We start from the raw sequence: 26,557 nt of genomic DNA, 5'->3' as shown, positions 1-26,557 counted from the left end.
GGAATAGGAATAGCCGAACTGAACCGACTACGCACAAGTCCTATAGTCGGTACAGTTCGGCTCTTCCTATTCCGTTCTGCGGAACCTTAAGTTCGTTTTGCGGCTACTGCTAGCGTCAATTTCCAGCCCGTGGAGCCGTAGCCTAATGCTAATCATATTCTGAAGAAAATAGCATTTTTTACCAAGCTACGAAAAAACGTTATCCACTTTTAACTCCTGTTTTTAAAAATTAATCATTCTAAGCCAGTTAAACATCTAGAATCTATTAATAATACATAAATAAATAAGAATGAATAAGGCCAATGACTAAAAACACCGCTAACTTACATTATTATTATGCTTCCAATTGGATTTCTCCTTTTTTTTTTTCAAAAAAATATATTGATTTTTTAACCCTAACATTTTTAATTTTGATCTTAGAAGTTTGGTAAAAGAAGAATTTTGTAGTTTTTTATAAGGTCTATATAAAAAAAATTCTTGTTAAAATCCTCAGTCGCAAAAAGAGGTGACTTTGAAAGGGTTGGTAAAGGTGGTTTTTGCATTTTATTACAAGTTTTAATTGTCGATAGCTAACTCAATTTTTGCCGTAGAAAAAGTTTTTGCAAACCAGGTTTTTGGAAATTAAATCGGCTACAATTTCATATTTGAACATTTTTTCGTATCTCTGATGCTAATCTTGCTATTCTGAAGAACAGGCAATTTTTTCCAAACTACAAAAATTCGTTATTTGCTTTTAACTCCATTTTTTTTTAACTATTCATTTTAAGCCGGTCAAACTTCTAGAACCTATTAATAATATATAAATAAAAAAAGACCAAATAAGGTCAATGACTAATTTTAATTAGGGTGGTGACTAGAGGGTTGCTTCCAATCACTTTTTCGCTGAAAAAAATAGGGACTGACATTCTTTTCATTACAAGTTACTTAATTTTTGAGCTAGAGACTTTTTTTTTATTTTTGGAGATAGATATTTTTAATACTTTAAATTAGTTTGAACAAGTTGTCCTCGTCGTCTTTTGACTTTGAAACTACAATATTTAGCATTTGACGAAGAAGAGTCAAAATACAATAAAGTATAGCTCGATTACTATTGGTCTTGAAAGAAAATCTAAAAACAAGTTTTTATTTATTTTTTCAGAAGGTACATTTTTGTTAAGTAAAGTTGTTTTGATAAAACGAAAACTTTTGGAGTTATTAGCAGAAAACTTATTAAAAACATTAATTTTTTCGATATAAAACCAACACTTTCGATAGCGAATAAATCGAAAACTATCAATTTTATTAAAAAAATGTATAGAACGTTTTTTGCTAAGAATGAACGTTTTTACCAACTTTTGTGATTGAAATATAATAAAAAATTTCCACCCCCGAGATGGGGTGGCAACCACCCCCATGGTAAAAGCGCCTTTCGGCATGATATAGATTTTGATCCTTGGACTATCCACTACTTATTCTCAAATGTTCAAGCAAATCGATCCATTCTGTAAAAATTGCGAGGTTTTGTCCTATTTTAAGCTTCATTACTTGGACTGAGTTACTAAAATTATAAATATAAAAAAATCAACTAAAAAGCAAACAATAAAAAAATTGAAAAAATCTAATACATTCGTTAAAGAAAAGCGTGGGGCGAAAACCGTTTATTCGATGAAGACGCGCCACGCTTTTCTTTGACGAATGTATTAGATTTTTTCAATTTTTTTTATTGTTTGCTTTTTAGTTGATTTTTTTTATATTTTTAATTTTAGTAACTCGTAACTAAAGAAAAGCGTTTCTTAAAAAAAATTTTCCATATTTTTTATTTCAACTGACCTCTTCATGTAATTTCGTTTATTTCAAATCATCTGTAAGTTACTTACATTAATTTATCTGATCCTCACTTTCTATCGTATTCACAAAATCCAGACTTATAAATCATTATTTTTGTCTTTGTTTCTCACGAATTTCTTCCATAGACCGTTTTCAAATAAATTTTTTCTGTATCACAAAAAAATAAAGTTTCTGTCAAGATTATCTACTGCTTCTAGGAACTGGTCTATAATGGTTAATCCTTTTACCGGCTCTCGGGCTGGTTAAGGCTGATTCACATTATAGCTCAGGTCACGGTACGCTCACGCTCAGCTCAAGGTTCGGTCAACTATTCTTACACGCATTTTAATCATGCTATCCGCACTAAACACGACGGTCAAGTTCCGTCCCTTTTTTTGGACCGCGTGGTTTCTCCGAGAGAATATTTTGATCGTGGCTTGAGCTGACCGTGAGCGGAGCGTGACTTGAGCTATAATGTGAATCAGCCTTTAGGTCCACTACCTGCCTGCACGTTATTTTATACAAAATGCCCCCGGGCCGACAACCCATGCCGTTTCATTTTAAATTGCCATCCGATCTCTCCAGAGAGTTTAATACGCAAATAATTGAAGAATTACGGTACTAATTATTCGAAATAACCGATTTGACAAGATGAAAGGGTAAATTTAAAACTATTTATAGAAATAATATTCATTTATACTCGAACTGATCGGTATATGTATAGTGATGAACGCGCTAATAACCGGCAAAATAAGGCAAAAGATGGAAAACAATACTTTTGTGAAATAAAACGAGATGAACGAGTAGAGGTGGGAAATTTAGCGATAGAACCGTATAAATTGACCTTACAACGTATCGGAGGAATATGCAAACTAATAAACTGTCAACCGTCACAGTGGTAGTTGCCAAACTCGTCCGATACGTCTAAAGATGAGAAACCATTGACATAATTTCAATTTATAGGTTTATATCACTAAATTTCCCACCTAGTTTTCCCACTACTAGTTTTGACTCGTTTTATTTCACAGTGTATTATGTTTTCCATCTTTTACGTTGTTTTGCCGGTTATTACCACGCTCATCACTGTATTTTTTATTAACCAATTCTTGTGTTCTTATATCACTCGATCTATATTATGTTGCACCCCTCATGTCCCTTTGTTTGAAAAACACTTGTGTAAAAATCTTATTATTTATTAATTAATACAAAACCCATACTTCACAGAACATAAATTCCTGAATTTTTACTGACTCAATAATACATGTGCAACCCTTGAATGTTTATCTTCTTGTGGAATGATGATTGATCATAAAAAATGAAATGAATAGCTTAAAAATATAAACAAAATCTGTTCTCATGGTCTACATCTACAGCAAGGGCTGTCGTTAAAAAATCGCTTATGCAGAAATACCAAAAATCAGATAAGAAATATAAAATACACTCTTTCAAATACTTCACAGTAAAGTGATCACAAAACTGCAATGTAGCATTATGTAGTGTCATCAGACACAAGCATAATATTGAGTAAATCTAAATAAGAATGATAAAAAAATTAGTAAACAAGATTATAAATAAACACCCTTTTCTGTATTGTTAGTCTACTAAAACATGGTTTCTGCTGTATTCCTGCAAATTATGGTTGTGTATTGATTCCAGGTGTTTTTATTTAGTAATAGTGGTTTTGTACAATAGGCCATAGTTTAAAAAAACTTCTTATACTTGTCGATCTGTTAATTCCGATGTTGAAGTATTTGTTGAGAGGTAGATTGTCAGCTAACTCTCCATCTTTTTGGTGGTCTCCCCGGTGGATGCTTGCCAACTGGTTTTCCTTCTAGCGCAATTCTTTCTTGGTAGTCTGTTCTCCTCCATTCTTTTTACATGACTGAATCCTTCTCTTCGTCTTTAACTACCTCATTTTACTACATCTTGCACCCCACTTTGTTCCCTGATGATGTTGTTTCTTATTCTATCACTTCTGGTCTTTCGTGCTATTGCTCTTGGTGTCTTCATTTCGGCTGTCCGTAGCATACTTTTGGTTTTATTGGTGTCTTCTCTTGATTCAATACCATAGATAGGTCATAACAGGTCTGATGCGAGTTTTATAAATTCTAACTTTGCTGTCCATTCTCATAAATGGTTTATTCCAGACCACAGCTCTCAAACATCCGAACGTGACTGGGGCCTTGTTTATTTGTCCTCTTAGGTCTCTGGCTGGGTCATGATGACTTTAGATATTTGAACTGGTTTTAAAAAAATCTTACAATGAGTAAATACTTCTGGTGTAATCTACTACAATATGAAAATATCCAAATGGAGTACAATTTTCATCAGAATGATTTCGTTCCTATCAGACACATCGTAGTGAAAAATTTGCAAGTGCTACAAGTTTTAAACGATTTAAAGATTCAAAATGTTTTGATGAACATTGTAATATCCCTAGGAGCATTCTATCTATGTCAGTCATTTTGACTTGGCAAACTTGGCTCTCCCTCTTATCCACTTTTGATGTCGTCCATCTCTGGTTCGTAAGTTGAAGTATTTTTCTTTTAAAAATCCCTAGTAGAGAAGACTTACTTTGGCAAATTTCAGTAGGGAAGATATTATACAGCTCGTTGTCTCGAAGTCTCATGGTTGCTTCCTCTGTTTACTTCAAACTTGTTCAATCTGTGGTAATGGCCAACCTCTGTCCTGCAACTTGTCTCTCAATCTTCATTCAGTTGATTCTGTTCACAAAAATGTTTGTAGATAAAGAAGGTCTAAAAGTAGGTAAAAAAAGAAACAAACAATATTTTTAGCAATGGTCTTAAATATGGAGTGTACATATTTGTAACTCTATGGAATTTAAATAGCAACTATAGTTGCTATTTTGCTCACCTTCACCTTGCCTTTTTTCTACCTTTTAATTGTCTGTTTTTCAATTATAATACAAGATGAATGGGTAAACTTTTAGGTTTCTTGGGAATTTGTTCTCATCGTCTATATTTCTATTTTTATTCCTCTCCCTATATTGTTTTATAAAATATAGTCATTGGCTGCTGTCATTCCTTTTAAAATTAATATAGTTTGAACATAAAAAGTAAAAACACTGAGTATCCCATTGGAAACCCTGCTAACTGAGGTTTTAGAACCCCCTTCGAAAAATGTTTACTTCTTATTGAACACTTTTCCAAGAATCTTGCAGATCCTGTGTGTCACCAGTAATAGGTTAAACTTATAAATCAAAAATTGAAGTTTACTTACACTTCTTCAAAAATAAACTGGGGGTTTCATGTCTAGACTAAAATCATTAATTTAGATTTGTGATGGTAATATTTATGGCAATAGTGATTGACATTTTATTATGTGCTTTAAAGTTTTATGGCTCAAGTTAATTTTTCAATAAATTTGATACCTTATATTGTAACACTTTTACTCTATATAGATATTTCCATTTATTTTTAAGATGTACTTATTTGGGCCCTTAATCAGTGGTTGGTTTTTGCATAGGTTTTTCATAAAGTTAAAGAAAATGGTATATGAATAGTTTTTTGTAGGAATAAGTATTTTAGATTCAGTGTAGTCTGTCCAGAAGTCTACTAATTTCTTTTCTGTTTCATGTTATGCTCATCCTTTATTCGGAGATAATTTATTGACATGTTCTTGTCTCATATTTAATCTTCCTTCTTCCCTTTTGTTTTTCCAAGTTTTTCACTTCTGTGTGATTATGTACATAATTTTACCTACTTTAGTTTTGCTATTTTCGTTCCGACATCTTTTGTTTTATTTTTTCGTGTAACATGCTTATTTGCCTTCTTCAGTTTTATATTCTACATTTTGTTGTTCCATAGCGCTTGGTTGTTTTTTATTCTATTAACATACCCCTTTGTAAACGTTCAAACTTATGACCCATATATTAAGAGCTAGGATAACGTATTGGTTAAAAAAACCTTTGTTTTTAAATAGTAATATTAATATTATTATTGAGAAAAACACACAACATTATTGTGTATTATTTTTTGTTTTAAGTATAATTTTGCCCCAAATGTATTCATTGACCCATTCTATTATCTATTGTCCTGTTCTAACAGGTTATCTTTATTATGTATGTACTATCATCTTGGTTTTAGTAACTGATTTTAAGCCCCTACACCTTACTATATTGGTTATTGTAGATTTGTTTGTTATTAAATATCAATATAATAGTCTACTCAGGGATTGAATCACTCGCTAAGTGCTTTACTATAAAAAGATGTCAAAAAATGCTTCAAAAAGGGACATTCTGCCCTTATTGCCTGACATTTTCCAAAAAGTAATTAAATGTAATTATGTTTATTTACAATCTACATCATTAAAAGAGTATTAAGTAAATTTGTTCCATGTTTTTGGGCATGAAGAAGAGACTTCCAATGATGTCTCATCTTATTCTATTTATGTTCAAGTTTTAAAATAGGTCCTGGGGCCAGGTTCGATCTAGTCTCCTTGTGGCAGGGCCATTATGGAATAATTCCCTTACTAACTCATTGTCATGGTGAATGGTACGCTCGTTTTGTGATTCAGATGCTCGATGGATTTCTTCTCTGATGAAAGGTATATTTAAGTCTTCGTGAAGTGTTTGATTAGTGACATACCATGGTGCATCCACTATTGATCTTAGAACTTTAGACTGAAATCTTTGGATGATATTGACTTTGCACAGCCCCAGAGGTATAGTCCGTAGTACCAAATAGGTTTGAGTATTGCTTTGTACAGAAGAATTTTGTTTTGGATGTTGAGTTTTGATCTGCGTCCAAGGAGCCAATACATTTTCCGAAATTTCAAGTCTAGTTGTCTTCTTTTGGTTTGTATGTATGTTTTTTCCAAGTAAGATGTTGGTCAAGATGGAGGCCAAGGTATTTAGCGTCTGTTACTGTTGGTATTCGTACATTTTCCATTCTTACAGGTGGGCATATGTTGTGACGGTTTGTAAACGTTATTTGAGATGATTTTGGTTTATTTACTTTTGTTCGCCATTTTGTGTATGTCCAGATGGTGTTGCAGGTCTTGTGAGGCTTGTATGTGATTTTCATTTACAGCCAGTATTGCTACGTCATCAGCAAAGGAAGCGATCGTAGTATTATGAGACTGGTATGGCTGTGTAGAGTTAGAAAGCAGCGGCCCGAGAACACTACCTTGCGGAACTCCGGAGTTAATAGGACAGAGGCTGGATTGTTGGTCTTTGAATTTTACTGAGAAATATCTATTTGATCAGTAAGATTTGATTAGGAGGAAATAGTTACTAGATAGTGCTAATTTTACTTTGTAAAGCAGACCTCTGTGCCAAACTTTGTCAAACACTTGTGAGATATCTAGGAATACAGCGTTGCAGTATTTCTTTTCTTCGAGAGTTTTTGATATCTCATTTACTATTCGATGGACTTGTTGTGTAGTAGAGTGGTTTTCCCGAAAACCAAACTGATGTTCTGGTAGTAATGTTAGGAATTCATGATCTGCATATATTCTTTGTAGCAGCAATCTTTCAAAAACTTTGCTAACGATTGGGAGTAGGCTGATGGGTTGATAAGATGTTACTTCATGGGGCGCTTTGCCTGGCTTAAGGATCATTATGATTTCTGCAAATTCCATATTTTTGGAAAGTATATGATAAACTTAGTATGCGATTAAATATTACTGTTAGCATAATAATGGCCTTACGAGAATATTGTCTAGTTATATTAATTGCTAAATTAATAATCCAAACTCTATTTCGACTTCAAAAACCATGGGATGAAATTATCCCTCCAGATTTAAATAACAGTTTGACCAAACTGTATAACCAACTATCTTGTCTAAATAAATTACACATTCCAAGACCAGTACTTGGATCAGGTCATAAAATTACAAGCATCCATTGTTTTTGTGATGCTTCCATGCATGCTTATGCAAGTTGTATTTATGTATGTAACATAGATGCGAAAAGCAAATACCATTCTCGTTAGCATAATAATGGCCTTACTAGAATATTGTCTAGTTATATTAATTGCTAAATTAATAATCCAAACTCTATTTCGACTTCAAAAACCATGGGATGAAATTATCCCTCCAGATTTAAATAACAGTTGGACCAAACTGTATAACCAACTATCTTGTCTAAATAAATTACACATTCCAAGACCAGTACTTGGATCAGGTCATAAAATTACAAGCATCCATTGTTTTTGTGATGCTTCCATGCATGCTTATGCAAGTTGTATTTATGTATGTAACATAGATGCGAAAAGCAAATACCATTCTCACATTCTGTGTTCAAAGATGTTAATGTTTATTGTAATAATAATAATATCCCAATGTTAAAATGCATAATATTTTATGTAGATGATCTGTTGACAGGTTCAAATAACTTACAATAGTTACAAATGAGATGCAAGGATATTTTTAAAATTTTAGAATCTGGAAAATTTATTCTTAGAAAATGGATTTCTAATAACCCTGAAACCATAATCAATATTACTTGTAATGATATTTACTTTTTGAGGATTTTAAAATCTCACTTTTTTATGGTCATTTAAAATGTATATTACATTGTAGTAGTTACCTTTTACAGTACATAAAAACTTTTATTAAAGTTACAAGGTACTAAAAACAATTGGTATAAAAGTATATTTGCTTCAAAATTTTCCCAAACCAATTAAATAATACCAAACATGAATAACATGAATCATGATAATATATTCATTCCAGTCAACAAATTATAATTGCTCAGATTTGCATTCTTCTGTTATTAGTCTGATTGATTTATTTTTCTGATTGCCTTCTCAAGTTTTATGTCACCATACTAGGTAATCTGAACAATGTGAACAATCCTATATGTATCACGTTTATATAATATATAAATTAGTCTTTCTATTGCACCTTTTTATATTCCTATATTTTTAATATTTTATACTAATTAATAATACTGGACTTACTACTATTCCCTTAATACTATTTTATTGTAACAAATTCTTTTGAGTGTCCTTTGTTCTTGTTCTATTTGGTTTTTTAATAATTGCAATCAATTCGTGTGAGGGTTTGATAATGTTATGTATTTTTTTTATACTGAAGTCCCCAATGATTGTTACCATGTTCCTAATAAGAAAAGACTAGAGGATATTGATGTCAAGGGACATTAAGGCAACAGGAAACGTACATAAAACAAATAAGAGGGAAGATATAATTATTCAATTCAATTTGAATGTATGCACTCTCGATAATATTTTTACTTATAAAACTATATACTATATAGGCACTATAGGATTATGAGTACAAAAGTACTAGGATTATGAGTCCGACCCGGACAGATTTCAAATTTTTTGGATCATTCTAAACAAAAAAGGCCTTGTAATTTTTCTGTTATTATCGTTTTCGAGCTACAGTTTAAACAGAAAAAAGAACGAAATATGACGATTTCCAAGGCTCAAACCTTTTTCTATCAGGTCCCAATAAGAATTTTTGCCATGTTTTATTTTAAAATATATTTTTTAAATTGCATTGACAACTAAAAAACAATGTTTTATAATTTAAGTCCAAAATAGTTATCAATAATTAATAGAATAAGGTTTGAACTTCAAATTAGAGCCTTGAAAATCGTCATTATTTATTATTTTTTCAGTTTTAAATTGTACTCAAAAACGATCAACATGGGAGAGAAATTGCTAAGTTGCGTAGTAATAAACATTTTCAGGAATATACAATAAACTTGTTTCTGTTTCTTTACTACATATTATGTAAATACATAATACCATAATCTTTTCTGAGAAGGGTTTGAGCAAATAACAACCCTTCTTTTCAGGTAAAATGGCCTGGTAGATTACAAAAATTAGTTAAATCATGACAACCAACAACACAATACCTGGAAGGAGAAGATTACTGAAAGACTTCTACAGAAGCGTAATTTTATCAGAGAAGTGTGCTGTGACGTTTCTTCGCGAACACGGACTTCTTGACGAAGCAGATGATAATCAACCTTGCCATCGTTGTGGAAGTGTCATGCAACAGAAGACACGAAGCGATCGAGGTAAAGAAGCAAGGCTAGTTCTGCGTTGTCCTCGCAAAGGCTGCCAAGTAACACGGTCCGTTCGAACGGGTAATGAATATTTTCACAATTTTTACACCGATCTCAACGACAGGGTCAGTTCGAAGCTGTCCCTATGCGGTATGTTGGAAATAATGTTTTTCTTCGTGGAAGATATTCCATTAACCACGACAGTTCAGCTAACGGGGAAGGCAACGGATACTGTAACCGAATGGTACAACATGTTCCGAGAAATTTGTGCAGCCATCGTGTCGAGTAGAGACTTGATGGTAGGAACAATCGAGAGCCCCATTCAAATTGATGAAACGAGATTCGATGGTTACCGAAAATACAAAAGAAAACGTAAGTCAGAAGATGGTACTGGAGAATCGGAGGATAGCGATGATAAAGAGGAAAACCATCGGAATCACGGAGAACGGATCGATGGTCCTTGGTTGTTCGGGTTGAAAAATCGGACAGACTGTCGTTATTTTTTCGTCGAGCGAAGAGACGAGGAGACTTTGGTCCCTATTATCCAAATGGAAGTTGCATCAGGTTCCGTCATAAATTCTGATGAATCACCTGCTTATGCAAACCTAAATGAACTGGGTTTCGAACATTGGACCACCACAACAGTGAACCACCAAAGACACTTTATGGATCCTGTATCAGAAACGCACACACAGAGGAACGAGCGGTCGGCGTTAGATGCAAAGATTATCATGAAGAAAATGCGTGGAGTACCGCGTCAAGATCTTCAGTCTCATTTGAACGAGTACTGCTGGAGGATTCTGCGGAAAGATGAAGAGGACCTGTTTCTCACATTTTTAAGTGACGTCAAACAGGTATATACATAGGGTATTTTTTTAATTCTTGGTTGGGGTGCCTTTTTTAAGCTAGAATTATTGACTGCTTTTCTCTCTTAAATTAAGGTGCATGCATTTTTCTTTAATAATAATTAGGCTGATCTTTTTGCAAATAATTAGGTTATATTTTTTTTTGTAAATAGTTAGGTGCATTTTTTGTAAATTATAAGAGTCCTCTTTCATTGTACATACAGTGTGTCAATTTAAAAAGTTGCCACTCCCTATAATTTGGTCCCTATAGAAAATCTAAAAATATGCAAAAACACGTCAAAGGACATCGCACACATCTTATGGAAAATATAATGTCACTCAAATTCAATAAAATTTATACGAATAGATTCGTTTTAAATTAACGGTCAAATCTTAGCATTGCGCCAACTCTTAATTATGATTAATTACGGCGCAAATTGCAATTAAAGTTTATCGAAGTCACATTTTTTCAGTCAGTAAAAGTGTCAGTTACCATCATTATTGCTCTGGGTGCTATTCAAAAGAGCTTAAACCCCCCGCTGGGCCTAAGCGAATTAGTGAAACTAATCCTCTGATTTATGGAGTACCGACAATTTGGGTGTTTTAAAATATTTTTTCTCTCTAACTTATGTATGTATCCATTTGATTTCAGATTTATTTATATCAATTTCTGCTCTTATTATTGAAAATATAGAGTTGGCGCAATGGTAAGATTTGACCGTTGATTTAAAACGAATCTATTCGTATAAATTTTATTGAATTTGAGTGACATTATATTTTCCATAAGATGTGTGCGATGTCCTTTATTTGTGAGGGGGACATGTTGTAGACAGTTTTCAACTAAATTACATCAACCTATAGCGAGGGCGGAAACAACCCCCAAAATCTTTAATGGAAAGGGGGGTTGAGTGATACCTCATTTGAAGGTAATTAAATTACCTTTTCAAAAATACCACATACCTTATATTTCTTTTCAGTACTTTTGGAAAAATCTTGGACTCAATACTCTAAAAAATTTTGGAGTTCTGAACTCTATACATACTTAATATCTTTACGGTTTTACTTGATTTTTCCAAAAATACTTCAAAAAATACTCTAAATACTTTAACACCCCAAAATAAATTCAATTTGGAGTTCAATACTCCAAAAAAAAATTTTGGAGTTCTGAACTCATATTTAATTATTAAAATTAAGTAATTATAAAAAAATTAAAATTACTGAAAAGAAATATAATGTATGTGGTATTTTTGAAAAGGTAATCCAACGACCTTTAAAATGAGGTATCACTCAACCACCCTTTCCATTAAAGATTTTTTGGGTTATGTCCGCCCCCGCTAGAGGGTTAGTGTAATTCAGTTGAAAACTGGTCTATAAAATGCCCCCCTCATAAATAAATTTGACTTGTTTTTGTATATTTTTAATTTTCTATAGGGAGCAAATTATAAGGGTGGCAACTTTTTAAATTGACACCCTATATACATATTTATTTTCCTCCAAATGTGGATTAATTGTGAGTAAATATTTTTCTTAACAGGTAGACCGCATACTATAGTGGCATAGATTTTAATTTATTGTTTTTTTTGTCTGTCTTTGCTCTTCTTTCTTTATCACGCTGTTTCTTGGTATTTTCCTAGTTATATTTCTATCGAGATAGTGTTGCCCGTCGCTCAAAGTTCTTAAGCTAGTCCACCCATAACTTTAAGGATAGGATTCCACTGACCAGTATGTTATATCTTTTAGTTTGTAGACTTTTTTTTTCTATAAATTAACAACAAAACAATTATTCAATATCTGATATGTCCACCTCTGGCAGCAACGATTGCTCGCAATCCGTTTGGCATCGAATAAGTAAGATATGTTATCCTTGCCTGGGGAATAACCGATATTCCTCTATTACCGGGGACATAACTTTACCAAATTTTCTGGAAGCCTAGGATGACGGCGAATAGCTATTTTGAATTCGTCCAACAAATGCTCGATAGGATTGAGATCTGGCTGCATGCAGGTCACTCTAAAAATCATAGTGATGCCTCCGGGATAATACGAAAGGACTATGAAACAAAATCAGCTTTCAATTTTTCCAAAGAATTTTTAGTTAAGAGAAAATACAACGCTTTCATTCAGGCCCGTATAATGCCATCTAAACGAAAATATTTGTTACCGGAATAATTACAAACGATATCAATACATGTATGTACTTACAAACTGATCCAAGAATCTTGAAAATCAGAGTACAAAAAATAATAAAGTTATAAATAAATAATTGTTAAACTTTTACAAAAATTTTTAAACAATTTTAGTGGCGGAAGTAGAAGTAAATCGTGCTGACAAAATAATTGCTTCAAACACAATATACAGAAGAGTGTCTTTTTATCAACTTTTCAAGTTAGTACATCTACAAACGATTTACCAAAACTTTGCACATTTCACTTGTAACTTGTAACAAGCGTATGCACAGCAGATGCGGAATATTTTACTGGCAAACAGAACATCTGTATTAGCTTAGTTGCCAGACATTTTTATGATAGATAATTTACATAGAACATTTCCGTCTGCGAAAAATAAAAGTCGACAATTCTTTTGTGAATACTCCACAAAAATCACATTGTTCCGTATTTTTGCAATTTGATACGCCTGAGAAATGTTTGAAACTTTCAAGATTTGAGGTTGGGAGTTTATTTTTAGAAGTTTTGAAGATTTTGTTCTAAAATAGGTACATATTATTTATCCATACACAGTTCTGTGAGATATCGGCAGAGTATTTAATATTTTATAGTTTTTTTTTTTTAATTTAGAATTTAGAAAATGTTCTAGAACAGGGGTTCTCAATCTGTGGTACATGTAGCACTGGTGGTACATCTCATTATTTTAGGGTGGTACACAAAATACAAAAACATAGCCAAAATCAAGCATATTCGTAGTTAGTTAGATTACCTAGATCGATAGGTATTTCAGTTAGGTGGTACCAAGAATAATTGTAAAAGAATTTTGTGGTACATAACTCAAAAACATTGAAAACCGCTGTTCTAGAATGTTCTGTTCTAGAAATTTAAACATTAAAACTGTTAATAGAGGGTCCGATATAAGGTCGATCTGTCAAATGGATAAAAATTATTGGATATGTGATCTAGTATGTTAACAATTATAAAAAACAAGAGGTGCCTGATCTAATTTTGTTCTGATTAATTATTAAAAAAAAGACTATTTTTATAAATTAAATAAAAAACCACCCTGGCAGATATTTCAGATTTTTGGGATCATTCTAAACAAAAAAGGCCTTGTAATTTTTCTTTTATGATCTTTCGAGTTTTATGATCAAGTAGGTACCTAAATTCAAGTTCAAACCTTCTATCAGGTCCCAATAAGAATTTTTGCCATGTTTTATTCTAAAATATATTATTTTTTAATTGCATTGACAACTAAAAAACAATGTTTTAAAATTAAATAAATCCAAAATACTTATCAACAATTGATAGAATAAGGTTTGAACTTCAAATTAGATACTTCGTAATTTTAAAAATTATATATTTTACTTATGTTCTTGAGCCTTGGAAATCGTCAATCTTTCATTATTTTTTCAGTTTTAAATTGTGTGTAACTCGAAAACGATCAACTTTAGAGAAAAATGAAAAAAGATCTTTTTTTGTTTAACCTTCGGATGACCAAGCGGGGGAAATTTGGACCCCAGCGTATGTTTTTCTTTAATAAATTCAAAAGTATGGGCCATTCCACGAACATACGCCTGTTTTGGATTACTTCGACAACGAATATTTTACTGTGTAACATAAGAAGTACGAAAGTAAATGGCGCTAATAATTATTCCAATAAACAACAATGTAATTTGCAATTTACTTTCGTTCTTCTTATTTTGCACAGTAAAATATTCGTTGTCGAAGTAATCCAAAACAGGCGTATGTTAGTGGAATAGGGTATATTTTCAATTTTTAACTCATTATTTTTTTATTTGACTTTAATATCATTCTAGATATCCTCATACATATTTTGAAATAAAAAAAATTCCCTATATTTTACGAATAAAAAATATATTCTGAAGTTGATATTTAGTAAAATACCGTCTAGTATGTGTAATTTCAAGTAGTTTTACGCTAATGACGTCGACTTTGCAAAGTAACAAGACACTTACTCAACATACACACTACACATGACATACCGTGTAACAAAAAAAGTTTGATCATCGGAAGGTTAAAATGATCCAAAAAATATCAAAAATAATGTCTTGGCCGAAATTTTTTTTAATCTATAAATTAATAATTCGTCAGAACAAAATTAGATCGGGCACCCCTTGTTTTTTATCATCCCTATAATACTAAATTACATATTCCAATAATTTGTATGCATTAAACAGATGCGGATCGACCATATACCGTATGTACAATAATTTATTTTCAAATCACATTAAAACTATTCTTCATGGAAGTCAATGAAGGTTATAATTCTCCTAGCCAGTGTTTCCAGTGAAGCAGTGTTCAGCTCTTTTTTAATTTTGTAATCAGGTATCCCACATATTTCTTGTTCTCGAACATTTTAAAGTGCCACTATAGTTTGCGATCTACCGTCGCTCTTCGGCTATAATTTGTGGTCTACCGAGGGATGCAGTGTATAACCTGCATTATAGCTTTGATCGCGCAGTACATCATGGGGTGTCATGAGTATACCCAGAGGGAGAACGCCTGCGCATTACAAAATTGGGCGTTCGCGGAGTTCAAATCTTTCCCTCTGAACACTGAACACCCTCCGGATTTTTAATTCGGTGTTCGCTCAGTACAGAAAAAAAGATCCTGAACGTGTCCGGGATACGCTCTCGACGTTCGAGAATTTTGTTTCGGATTTTAAGTTCGCACATTATTTTCATTCGATATTCGATAATTATCTATTACGGTAGTATGTATTACAATAAATAATTGTACTCTGTTTTTACTTAATTTCTTCTATCTAGATGAGCTTATAAGTACCTACATATTCTTGTGGTTTAATTTATGAGTTAAATTAGTCTCTTATATATATATATATATATATATATATATATATATATATATATATATATATATATATATATATATATATATATCGGTTTTAAAACGTTCTCCTACGTCTTCCGATGCCTAGTCGCCATTCACTTCGGTCCATCCAAAGGTCTTCATCCAATTCTCTTTCTCTCATTTCTCGATTTATGCCTTCTCTCCAACTCAGGCGGGGTCTTCCTCTTTTTCGTCTACCATGAGGGGTCCACGTTAGGATTTGTTTCGGGAGTCGTTCTTCGGACATTCTTTGTACGTGTCCATACCATCTAAGCTGTTTGGTACTAATGTCATCTACTATTGTGTGTTTCACATTCATTATTTCCCTAATTCTGTTGTTGGTTACCCTTTCTAATCTTGATTTTCCTGCTGAGCGCCTCCAGAAATCCATTTCTGTTGCTTCAAGTTTTCTCTTGTATCTTTCTTTTATTTGCCATACTTCACTGCTGTAAGTGATTATACTCTTAACAATTGTATTGTATATTCTATGTTTGTTGTTGTTTGATATTGACTGGTCCCAGAGGATGCTATTGAGAAGGGTAATTGCTTTTCTTCCCTGGTTGTTTCTTTCTTCTATCGTCCGGTCTACGCTTCCTTCTTGTGTGATGGTCATACCAAGGTATTTATATGCGTCGCAATGTTTAATAATTTCGCCATTCCCCAGTGTAAGGTCCTGCTGTGTCCCACCGATACACATATATTCGGTCTTCTTTATGTTTATTTCCAAACCACCTTTTGTGTACTCCTCTATTAATTTCCTTGTCATATATTCTATATCATCGTAGTCTTGCGCTAGTACAAGTTGATGTCTGCAAATGACAAAGTGTATATTGTATTGTTGCTGATCGGTAATCCCATGTTTTTGCATTTGCGTTTCCAAAGTTTTAGAGTTTGTTCGAGGTAGATCTTAAATAATGTCGGTGAAAGGCAGCACCCTTGTTTTAGGCCTTTGCTAATTTGGAATCCTCTCGATAGCCTGCTTCCAACTTTCACCCTTGATGCAGTTTTGGTATACAATTGTTTCGTCGCTGTTATTAAATTTGCGCTTATATTGGTTTTCTCTAATGCTTCCCATAGTTTGTTTTGTGGGATGCTATCATACGCTTTTCTTAAGTCCACATATAACAGATGCACCTCCTGGTTAACGGCCAGTAGTTAACCAGAGTAAATTAGTCTCTTAATGAATATAATAAAACATAAACAACACATCAAACTTATTCTGAAACTATTTCTTGTGTCTTGTTATATTTCATTATTTTTGTGGTAGTGGTGTAATTAACCACAACACAATGCCACAACCTATCATATTCAATACATATATTATATCAAAATTGGAAATGATTGCTTTACTAAATTATTCCTTCCTTCAGATAATGTTAAACACCCAGGAAGTTAAAGGTAATTTTTATATCTAAATATCAAGCTGCCATTTCCAAGTAATACATAACAATCTTTTACTCTCTACCAAATTATCAAAATAATGTGGAAATAATAAAGAAAGACGCTAATAAAATTTCTAACTTCTAAGAAAGGCATTGATGAAAAAGTTAATCCTTTGCCTGTTGCTTTTATTCTCTTTGTTGACTTGACATACAAATTTGTTGCATTTGCATTTTTTTTTGACATTGATTTCGAAATAAGGACAACAAAAGGCTTCCTTATCTAACCTTAATGTATGCAACCCGTCATTACATTACGAATTTATGAATCCGAAAATTGTTAGCGGAGCGAAAAATCCTGAGCATGTCCAGGATGTTTACATTGACGCCTGCGCATTGGAAACTAATCCCAAACTTACTCTGAATACGTTCGAAATGTACTGCGCCAACACTGCTAATGAAAGGCAACAAACCATTTGTAGGCAAAATGTTTATTGCTAAGTTTATAGCAGCAAATAAAAGTAGTAATAAACATTTTCAGGAATATACAATAAACTTGTTTCTATTTCTTTACTATTATGTAAATACATAACACCATAATCTTTTCTGAGAAGGGTTTGCGCAAATAAAAGATGATTCACATTATAGCTCAGGTCACGGTCCGCTCACGCTCAGCTCAAGGTTCGGTCAACTATTCTTACACGCATCTTAATCATGCTATCCGCACTAAACACGACGGTCAAGTTCCGTCCCTTTTTTTTGACCGCGTGGTTTCTCCTAGAGAATATTTTGATCGTGGCTTGAGCTGACCGTGAGCGGAGCGTGACCTGAGCTATTATGTGAATCAGCCTTAACAACCCTTCTTTTCAGGTAAAATGGCCTGGTAGATTACAAAAATTAGGTAAATCATGACAACCAACAACATAATGTCTGGAAGGAGAAGATTACTGAAAGACTTATACAGAAGCGTAATTTTATCAGAGAAGTGTGCTATGACGTTTCTTCGAGAACACGGACTTCTTGACGAAGCAGATCAACCTTGCTATCGTTGTGGAAGTGTCATGCAGCAGAAGCGACCGACTCGAAGTGATCGAGGTAAAAAATCAAGGCTAGTTCTGCGTTGTCCTCGCAAAGGCTGCCAAGTAACACGGTCCGTTCGTTTCAATTTTCACACCGATCTCAACGACACGGTCAGTTCGAAGCTGTCCCTATGCGGTATGTTGGAATGTTTTTCTTCGTGGAAGATATTCCGTTAACCACAACAGTTCAGCAAACGGGGGAGGCAACGGATACTATAACCGAATGGTACAACATGTTCCGAGAAATTTGTGCAGCCATCGTGTCGAGTAGAGACTTGATGGTAGGAACAATCGAGAGCCCCATTCAAATTGATGAAACGAGATTCGATGGTTACCGAAAATACAAAAGAAAACGTAAGTCAGAAGATGGTACTGGAGAATCGGAGGATAGCGATGATAAAGAGGAAAACCATCGGAATCACGGAGAACGGATCGACGGTCCTTGGTTGTTCGGGTTGAAAACTCAGACAGACTGTCGCTATTTTTTCGTCGAGCGGAGAGACGAGGATACTTTAGTCCCTATTATCCAAAGAGAAGTTGCATCTGGTTCCGTCATAAATTCTGATGAATCACCTGCTTATGCAAACCTAAATGAACTGGGTTTCGAACATTGGACCACCACAACAGTGAACCACCAAAGACATTTTATGGATGCTGTATCAGAAGCGCACACACAGAGTAACAAGCGGTCGGCGTTAGATGCAAAGATCATCATGAAGAAAATGCGTGGAGTACCACGTCCAGATCCTCAGTCTCATTTGAACGAGTACTGCTGGAGGATTCTGCGGAAAGATGAAGAGGACCTGTTTCTCACATTTTTAAGTGACGTCAAACAGGTATATACATCGGGTATTTTATTCTTGGTTGGGGTGCTTTTTTTAAGCCAGAATTATTGACTGCTTTTCTCTCTAAATTAAGGTGCATGTCTGCGTAACAGATTATTTTTATTTTTTGTTTCTCATTCTGTTTCACCTTGCTTTGTTTGACACTTTTGATGACTTCATCCATGATCAAATTGAAAAGAATGGATGAAGCAGATGCACAGAATGTCTTAGTTTAAGTTTTGGAAAATAATTTTAAGCGAACCAATTCGCGAACACGACTGCATATGCAGACACTTACAAAGGGAATTTACTGTCTGCATATGAAGATCTGTACATGAATGTGTTAAGCAATCATGCATTTAGTGGATGCACTAAATTTTGTCATTGCAGATTACTCTATGGTTATTATCCATACTTTTTTTCATACTTAGTTTTTCTGCTGGTTTTCTGTCGATAGTACAAGTTGTAGAAATTAGAAGTGTAAATATGGGATTCTATTGTAAACTTTAGAAAGCTATTATGTATTATTAGGCAACATATAAACTTAACTGAAACCAATCCTCAGTAAAAGGAAAAACATATTCTTTTGCATTCCTAGGCTTCCTCGAAACATTAAAATCAATTATTACAGTCGCATTAACTGACCATTTTATGAACTTAGTTTTATGTCTTGTGTTTTAATGTTAAATATGCAACCCAGTTTAATGTTTTTATTTCGAAAAAATCAGTTTCGTAATCGCTAAAAAATAATTATAATAATGATTTCGTTGATTATTGAAAGAACTACTTACAGATTTGCTATGCCGTGGTGTATGTAGCACACCCATCCGTGTATATCAGCGGTTCTCAATCTGTGGTACATTTACCACTGGTGGTATGTCATTATTTGCGGTGGTACACAAAACGCAAAAACAGCCAAAATCAACACCACTATTATAGTTATTTAGATTACCTAGCTACATTTAAGTTACAGAAGGAAAAATGAAAGATTACCCATGAACAAACATATAAAACAAGCTGCAATTTTCTGTCACCATGTCAAAAAAAATTGGCCAACGCAAGTACAGTAGAGCATCGATAATCCGAACGCAAAAAAAATTATAAAATTAAAAAATATGATCGCGGACCGAATTTTTGGATTTAATATGACAATATGGGCAAAATATGACCGCGGATTTTTGTTTTGGTTATGCAGAAATACATACAATATATTTGTTTATTATGCAGGTGTTTTATTCCTTGTAACTGAAACGTATGTACATATGTACTATGTTTATGAGCTTTGTATGTATTTTGAACATATGTACATGTAATACTTATACAGTGCTAGTCAAACGTCCGTACCCCCTCGTATTTTTTGAACGGGTTATACCTATAGTGAATCTGAATAGTGAAATCTGGAGGGAGGAAATACACGGACATAAGCTTCTTAACTAGTGATGACAGATGACGTTACAGAGCCACTGTGACCGATAATTTTAAATGGGACCTTATGGCAAGTGATACTTCGTTTGAAAGGTATTCAAAATACCTATTCCGTCATACTAATTTTTTGGGTTTTAGTTGATTTTGGTGAATAAATTAAATACAGTCAAAATCGTTTATAATGACACCGGCTATAACATACAATCGGATATAACAAACAAAATAGTAGGTCCCGTAAAATGACATAAAAAAAGCATTGCTTATAACGAACAAATCGGTTAAAGCAAACATAGTTCTTGGAACACTAGCAGTCGAAATATTGGTTACAGCCTACATATCTGTACCTCGGAGAGATACAACATCCATTTTTTCAATTATGACTGTATAATAAACAGTTATAACAAATCCATGATTCAAATGAAAACATATACAATGTCCTAATATAATATACAACATCCATTTTTTCAATTATGACTGTATAATAAACAGTTATAACAAATCCATGATTCAAATGAAAACAGATACAATGTCCTAATATAATATTGTTTCCACATCTCAATAAATAACTGTAGCAATAACACTTTTTGTTGAAAAAAGTTTAAAATTGCTCTCGCGTAAAGTTATAAAAATGGGCAATGTATTGTATCTCTCCGAGGTACCGATATTACCACGAACTGAAAAGGAAGGTTTTATAATGTTTTATGGTTATGATGGTACATCCAGGCAGGGTCCACTTGTAAGTCCTTTAGACACTAGACTTCCTAGGTGGGTCCATTATCACAAGATTGTGTTTATATTATTTGCTCTTTTTAAAAATAAATAGTGTATGTATGGCCAGATTTTTATAATAAAACGATTTTGAGAGCCCGTACAAAATGTTATGTGTAACATGTTATAACATATTATAAGTATAGATAAAGTTACACATTTTTGCATCATAAACTTACAACAAACTGACTGTTGCTACCAGTGTTATATCGTTTATAGCAACCTGTTCATTATAACAGATAGAACCGCTTACAGAGAACACTGGCTACAACGTACAAAAACCACCGGACGAGAACACTGGCTACAACGTACAAAAACCACCAGTCCACTGAAGTTCGTTATAAACGGTTTTGACTGTAAATATAATATTGTAGTTTCGCATTTAATTAATAAAAATTCAAATGTCCGCCTATGGTTTTTTTGTTAAAAAAGTTTTTCAATTCTCTAGTAGTTTTTACGTCAACGTCAATCTTTTTGGCAAGTAATCATGAGGAATTTTGAATTTTTATTAATTGAATGAAGCTTAAACTCAAACAAAATTAGTATGACTGAATAGGTATTTTCAATACCTTTCAAACGAGGTATCACTTGCTATAAGGTCCCATTTAAAATTATCTGTCACAGTGGCGCTGTAGTCATCTGTCATAATTACGTCATGTGTCATGACTATAGTTAAGAAGATTACGTCCGTTTATTTCCTCCCTCCAAATTTCACTATTATAGGTATAACCGCTCAAAAGATGAGGAGGGTACGGACTTTTGACTAGCACTGTATAAGATGTTCTTATAGTACTGGTACTATTAGTTCAATATTTTCTGGAACATAGAAAAGGTGTGTTTAATATGATCGCTCATGGGCAATCTTTCATTTTTCTTACTATATGTGGTGAAGAAAAAATAAACAGAATTTTGTGATACATGACTCAAAAAGATTGAGAACCACTGGTGTATATTATATTTTTTTGTTTCGTGGGTCATTACTCATTACCGGCCCGAGAAGGTCAGGGCAGGTGGCCTGTGAGATGGGAGTGTAGGAGTCTTTTTTTTTCACTTGTTTGTGATTTACGTCTTACTTCTTCTTTGTTGCGTGAAATTGTAGCTAATGAGTTTGGGAAAACTTAAAAATTCAATAAGTGACCAACCAGAACTAAAGTATTGTTGCGAAAATGATACCATAGTTTATTGTATTATTGCAAACTTTCTGTTTAAAAGGGTTTCTTGGCTTGCTATGTCTATTCTATTGCCTTTCTTGTCAGACAAATGCACGGTTGTATAAGATTTGTACGCTAGCATGGCATTTTTCACGATCGTGTGGAAGTTTATCCGTGGTCCAGTATTGTTTGTCTACTAAAATTGTCTTGACGAGCAAAACGAGAAGTTAGTGACCCTGTATATATCGTTTATCGTATTTTCTTATATTAATTATCCATTAAAAGTACCTACCTCCTCCCGAATCTGATCATCCAGGGTAAGATTGAAGGAAAACGGGGTCCCGGTAGGCGCCAGATTAGAAATATTAGAGACTGGACCGGCCTTGATTCAATATCATTATTTAGATCCCTGGACCGGCCTTGATTCAATATCATTGTTTAGATCCGCATTGGACAGAGACAGATTTGCCAGTGTACAGTGACGTAACCAATGCGGTGCATCGGGGCGCAGGCCTTAGGGGGCGCAAAAAACTGATATTCTGATATACTAATAAAAGTCTACGAATAGGGCGCACGGGGAATACTTGCATTGGGGCGCAGTCGGACTAGTTACGCCACTGCCAGTGTAGTCGCTAACCTCCACCCTGTTACGATAATATACTTTATTTGTTCGATTTTCCTCCTAAATCCTTCAAAGGTATCTTCAGTCTAACTCATTAACTCAAGAATGATGTCCAAACCAGGAAGGCAATTTCCATGTTCTTCGGTACATTTGCAATGTTCAATAATTAGCATGTTGGTTCCTAAAAAAACTGATACGACTCTTGGTAAGATTTAATCATTTTGAGCAGTGTGTGATTGGTCTGACTATATTATATTATATTTATTATGATTAAGACAGACAAATAATAAAATAAGCAAACAAACAGCATCTGACAAATTTTAAAATTTTTCAGTGACAGTATGTAAATAATAAGTATTTATCCTTCAAAATATAATAAATTAAATATAATTAAACTCATATTCATTATATCACACCTCATCAAAAGCCTTTTACAAGAACGTAGTCAGCGATTTTGATATGGCTTAGAGCCAGACTACATCAAGATCGCCTATAAATCGTGCTGGTAATTGCCTTGCAGCGAGACCAAAAACAAGAAGAAGAAGAAGAAAGTAGACTGCTCAATTTTCTACAAAATACGCAAGAGTCGTATCAGTTTTTTTTGGAACCAGCTGTACATTATTCAAATCTATAATCCAAATCCGTGAGTCACTATACCTAAGTTCTACTGTATTGTAAACTACATTTCATTCATAATTCCCCACTAACCTGCAAATTTTAATTACTGCATTCACAAATTTTAAAATTTTTCAGTGACAGTATGTAAATAATAAGTATTTATCCTTCAAAATATAATAAATTAAATATAATTAAACTCATGTTCATTATATCACACCTCATCAAAAGCCTTTTACAAGAACGTAGTCAGCGATTTTGATATGGCTTAGAGCCAGACTACATCAAGATCGCCTATAAATCGTGCTGGTAATTGCCTTGCAGCGAGACCAAAAACAAGAAGAAGAAGAAAGTAGACTGCTCAATTTTCTACAAAATACGCAAGAGTCGTATCAGTTTTTTTTGGAACCAGCTGTACATTATTCAAATCTATAATCCAAATCCGTGAGTCACTATACCTAAGTTCTACTGTATTGTAAACTAGATTTCATTCATAATTCCCCACTAACCTGCTAAAAGGAAGTAGGTGTATCAAGTAAATTGCATAATTGTATATAATTCACATTTAATCAGTATTACTTTTAATTTTTTGCTTATTCGCGAGTAGTTAAAATTTTTTATGGAAGTTTTTTTTTGAAGCAACACATCAAAAAGGCGTTTTTCTATTTGATAAAAAGTTACTTTTGTTATGTAAAACCAAAAATATTTTTATAAAATATCATTTATTCATTTGATACTCTGTTGAAGTGTGATCAAATGACTTCTTTTTAACTGCGTAGTTTCTGGTACAATTTCAATAAGAAATTCCATTTCCGACTCTGCATGATACAGTTTGTCGAAGTGTCTGGAGGTGGAGCATAGTGAATTCTGAGTAAGGTGGAATGTTCATTCTTCTATTTGAATTTCCATTCACATTTTTCTCTGATTGCACTAAAGCTTTTGCTTGAAATTGTTTTTTTTGCTCATCCACAACGTATTGGTCTGATGAGGGTACCACAGATAATCTTAGATTTCCAGTACACAAGAGCGCGTACATTTTTCTTCGATTTATTTGGTAAATCCTGGCGAGGTTATTAACTTTTTGTTACTTAAGATTTTTTTTTAGTTTTCTTATTTTTTTGATACCTGTAATTTTGAATTCTCTTTTTCTTATCAATTTATTCTTTATTCAATTATTTTTCTCTTCATACTTATTATCTTCTTATCTGTTATATGAATTATTTTGGTTTCTAAAATTTGTTATTCATTTATATTCCGCATGTCTTATAGGTTTGTTATTCATATTCCTCATGCCACCCTAGGACGTGTTATTGTATTTTATCTTCACAAAATATTTAATCTTCATGATTCATATTTTATATTTCATTATCTTTTACATGATACATATTATTATTATATCTACCCTATTATAGTGTGTTATCTCCAATATCCAATTTACATTCCCAAATAATTAACTTTTCTGTTGTGCAATTAATATATTTTACATATATGACTCACAGAGCTGATACTGATGAATTTTATTGAGTGATAAAAATATGCCTACTTTCAAAATAAATATCGCTTTGGCTTTGTTGACAATTTGCCCACACTAAATGGCTTTTAGCACCTTTATCGCTAATGTTTTAGTACTGCTAATAAAAACAATTCATTAAATGATATAATACCCACTTCCTTTGTGATTATTATATCTATAAAATTGATTTCTTTTTAGTTGCAACTTCAAATACATACAATCAATATTGTTTATAGTTGAAATAATGAGTGGTAATTTGTGATAATTATTATACAACATTAATTTTCATGGGCATATAAAACATATGACAAAATGTACGCTTTGTCCAGTGTACTATAAAATATAATTTTATTTTGTACCTGTTTTCTCTTCCACTTTCTACATCAGTTCCAATCCACAGTCTTGACTAAAGAAGTTTGTTTACTGAATCTTTTTGAGTTATTTTTTTTATTCTCGAGGAAATGCGGCTGAAAAAGGGATGAAGAGGAAAAACACAATATGGTCAAGTATGTGAACAGAAGCCAGTATTCCAACGTCCCGTTACTGAAAAAAACTGAGGCAAACTTGATGACTGGCGTAAATGGGTGCGTTCGGACGACCACAGCGGCTGGACAACTGAGCCAGCAGTAGCTGTCAGACGTCACCGCTGGAAGTCAGCCGCTGAGAGATTTACTAAGCTTTCCCTATCACGGCTGGATACAACCACTCGGCCGATTTCTGCTGACAGTCGTCCGCTATGGTCGTCCGAACGCACCCATTATTTGCGAATGTGACACCTGAACATATTGCCAATTGCTATATTTGGTAACACCATATTTACTGAAATAAAACACCTGCATGAGAAAAGCCGTTACACTCCATGAAGGACTCACAACAATTTCAGATATCTCCTGAGACTCCTCGTCATCGTTTATAGTTTCTCGTGGCATCCTTGGTAGGTACATACCTACGTCTCGGATCATTGCAAAACGTCCAAATACCACAAAGATGGTTTGTTTATGTCTTCTTCTCCAGTTCCAGAGGTAAACTCATATAAGTTCCTCATACGCAACGTTTTTATTATGGTGCCTCTAGTCTTTATTTTCCCTTGCCACAAAGACGGAAAACTTTTATACATCTCAGTGAATTTCCCAAGGAAATCATGGGTGCATTGCCGCAAGTTATAACATCATTAGGTTTTTTGGGAAAAAAGGAAGCGAACTAAAGTGGAGCTAGTCGTGAACTGAGCTAAACTGGGACGTTTTGTCTGAACATGAGTCTACACGTTTTGTTTTGTCGTATCAGTTCTCGAAAAATGATGCTTCTCTTATCTTGATCTTGGATTTCATTTCGATTCGACAAGACGTACGTTTTGCTGTTTACACGTCACGTTTTATTGGATAGGTTCTATGATTTTGTCCTGTCACACACAACGTACAATAACGGCTCGTCTACATGAGGGCGGTTTGTCGACGTCGCAGTTTACCTGAAAAACCTAACCGCCGCAGTTCAA

General features: G+C 33.5%; 1 protein-coding gene across 5 annotated transcripts in view; it reads left to right on the top strand.

Annotated features, from left to right (window-relative positions):
- The window catches only part of LOC114327707 (high mobility group protein DSP1), a 71,429-nt gene that overhangs the window by 4,362 nt on the left and 40,510 nt on the right, over window positions 1–26,557 (top strand). The window contains exon 1 of one of the 5 annotated variants that reach the window (XM_050655421.1): window positions 9,596–10,659. The exons of 3 other annotated variants lie outside the window; for them this stretch is intronic. In XM_050655421.1, the coding sequence (XP_050511378.1) occupies window positions 9,631–10,659 (1,029 nt within the window). In that variant the 5' untranslated portion in view covers window positions 9,596–9,630. Of the gene's footprint in view, window positions 1–9,595; window positions 10,660–18,263; window positions 18,984–26,557 lie in introns of those variants that run through there. One more of the 5 variants, XM_050655422.1, reaches the window with a different exon arrangement.

This window comes from Diabrotica virgifera, chromosome 7 (assembly GCF_917563875.1).
Source record: "Diabrotica virgifera virgifera chromosome 7, PGI_DIABVI_V3a".
Lineage (NCBI taxonomy): Eukaryota > Metazoa > Arthropoda > Insecta > Coleoptera > Chrysomelidae > Diabrotica > Diabrotica virgifera.
This window is presented reverse-complemented; position numbering and strand designations above follow the sequence as displayed.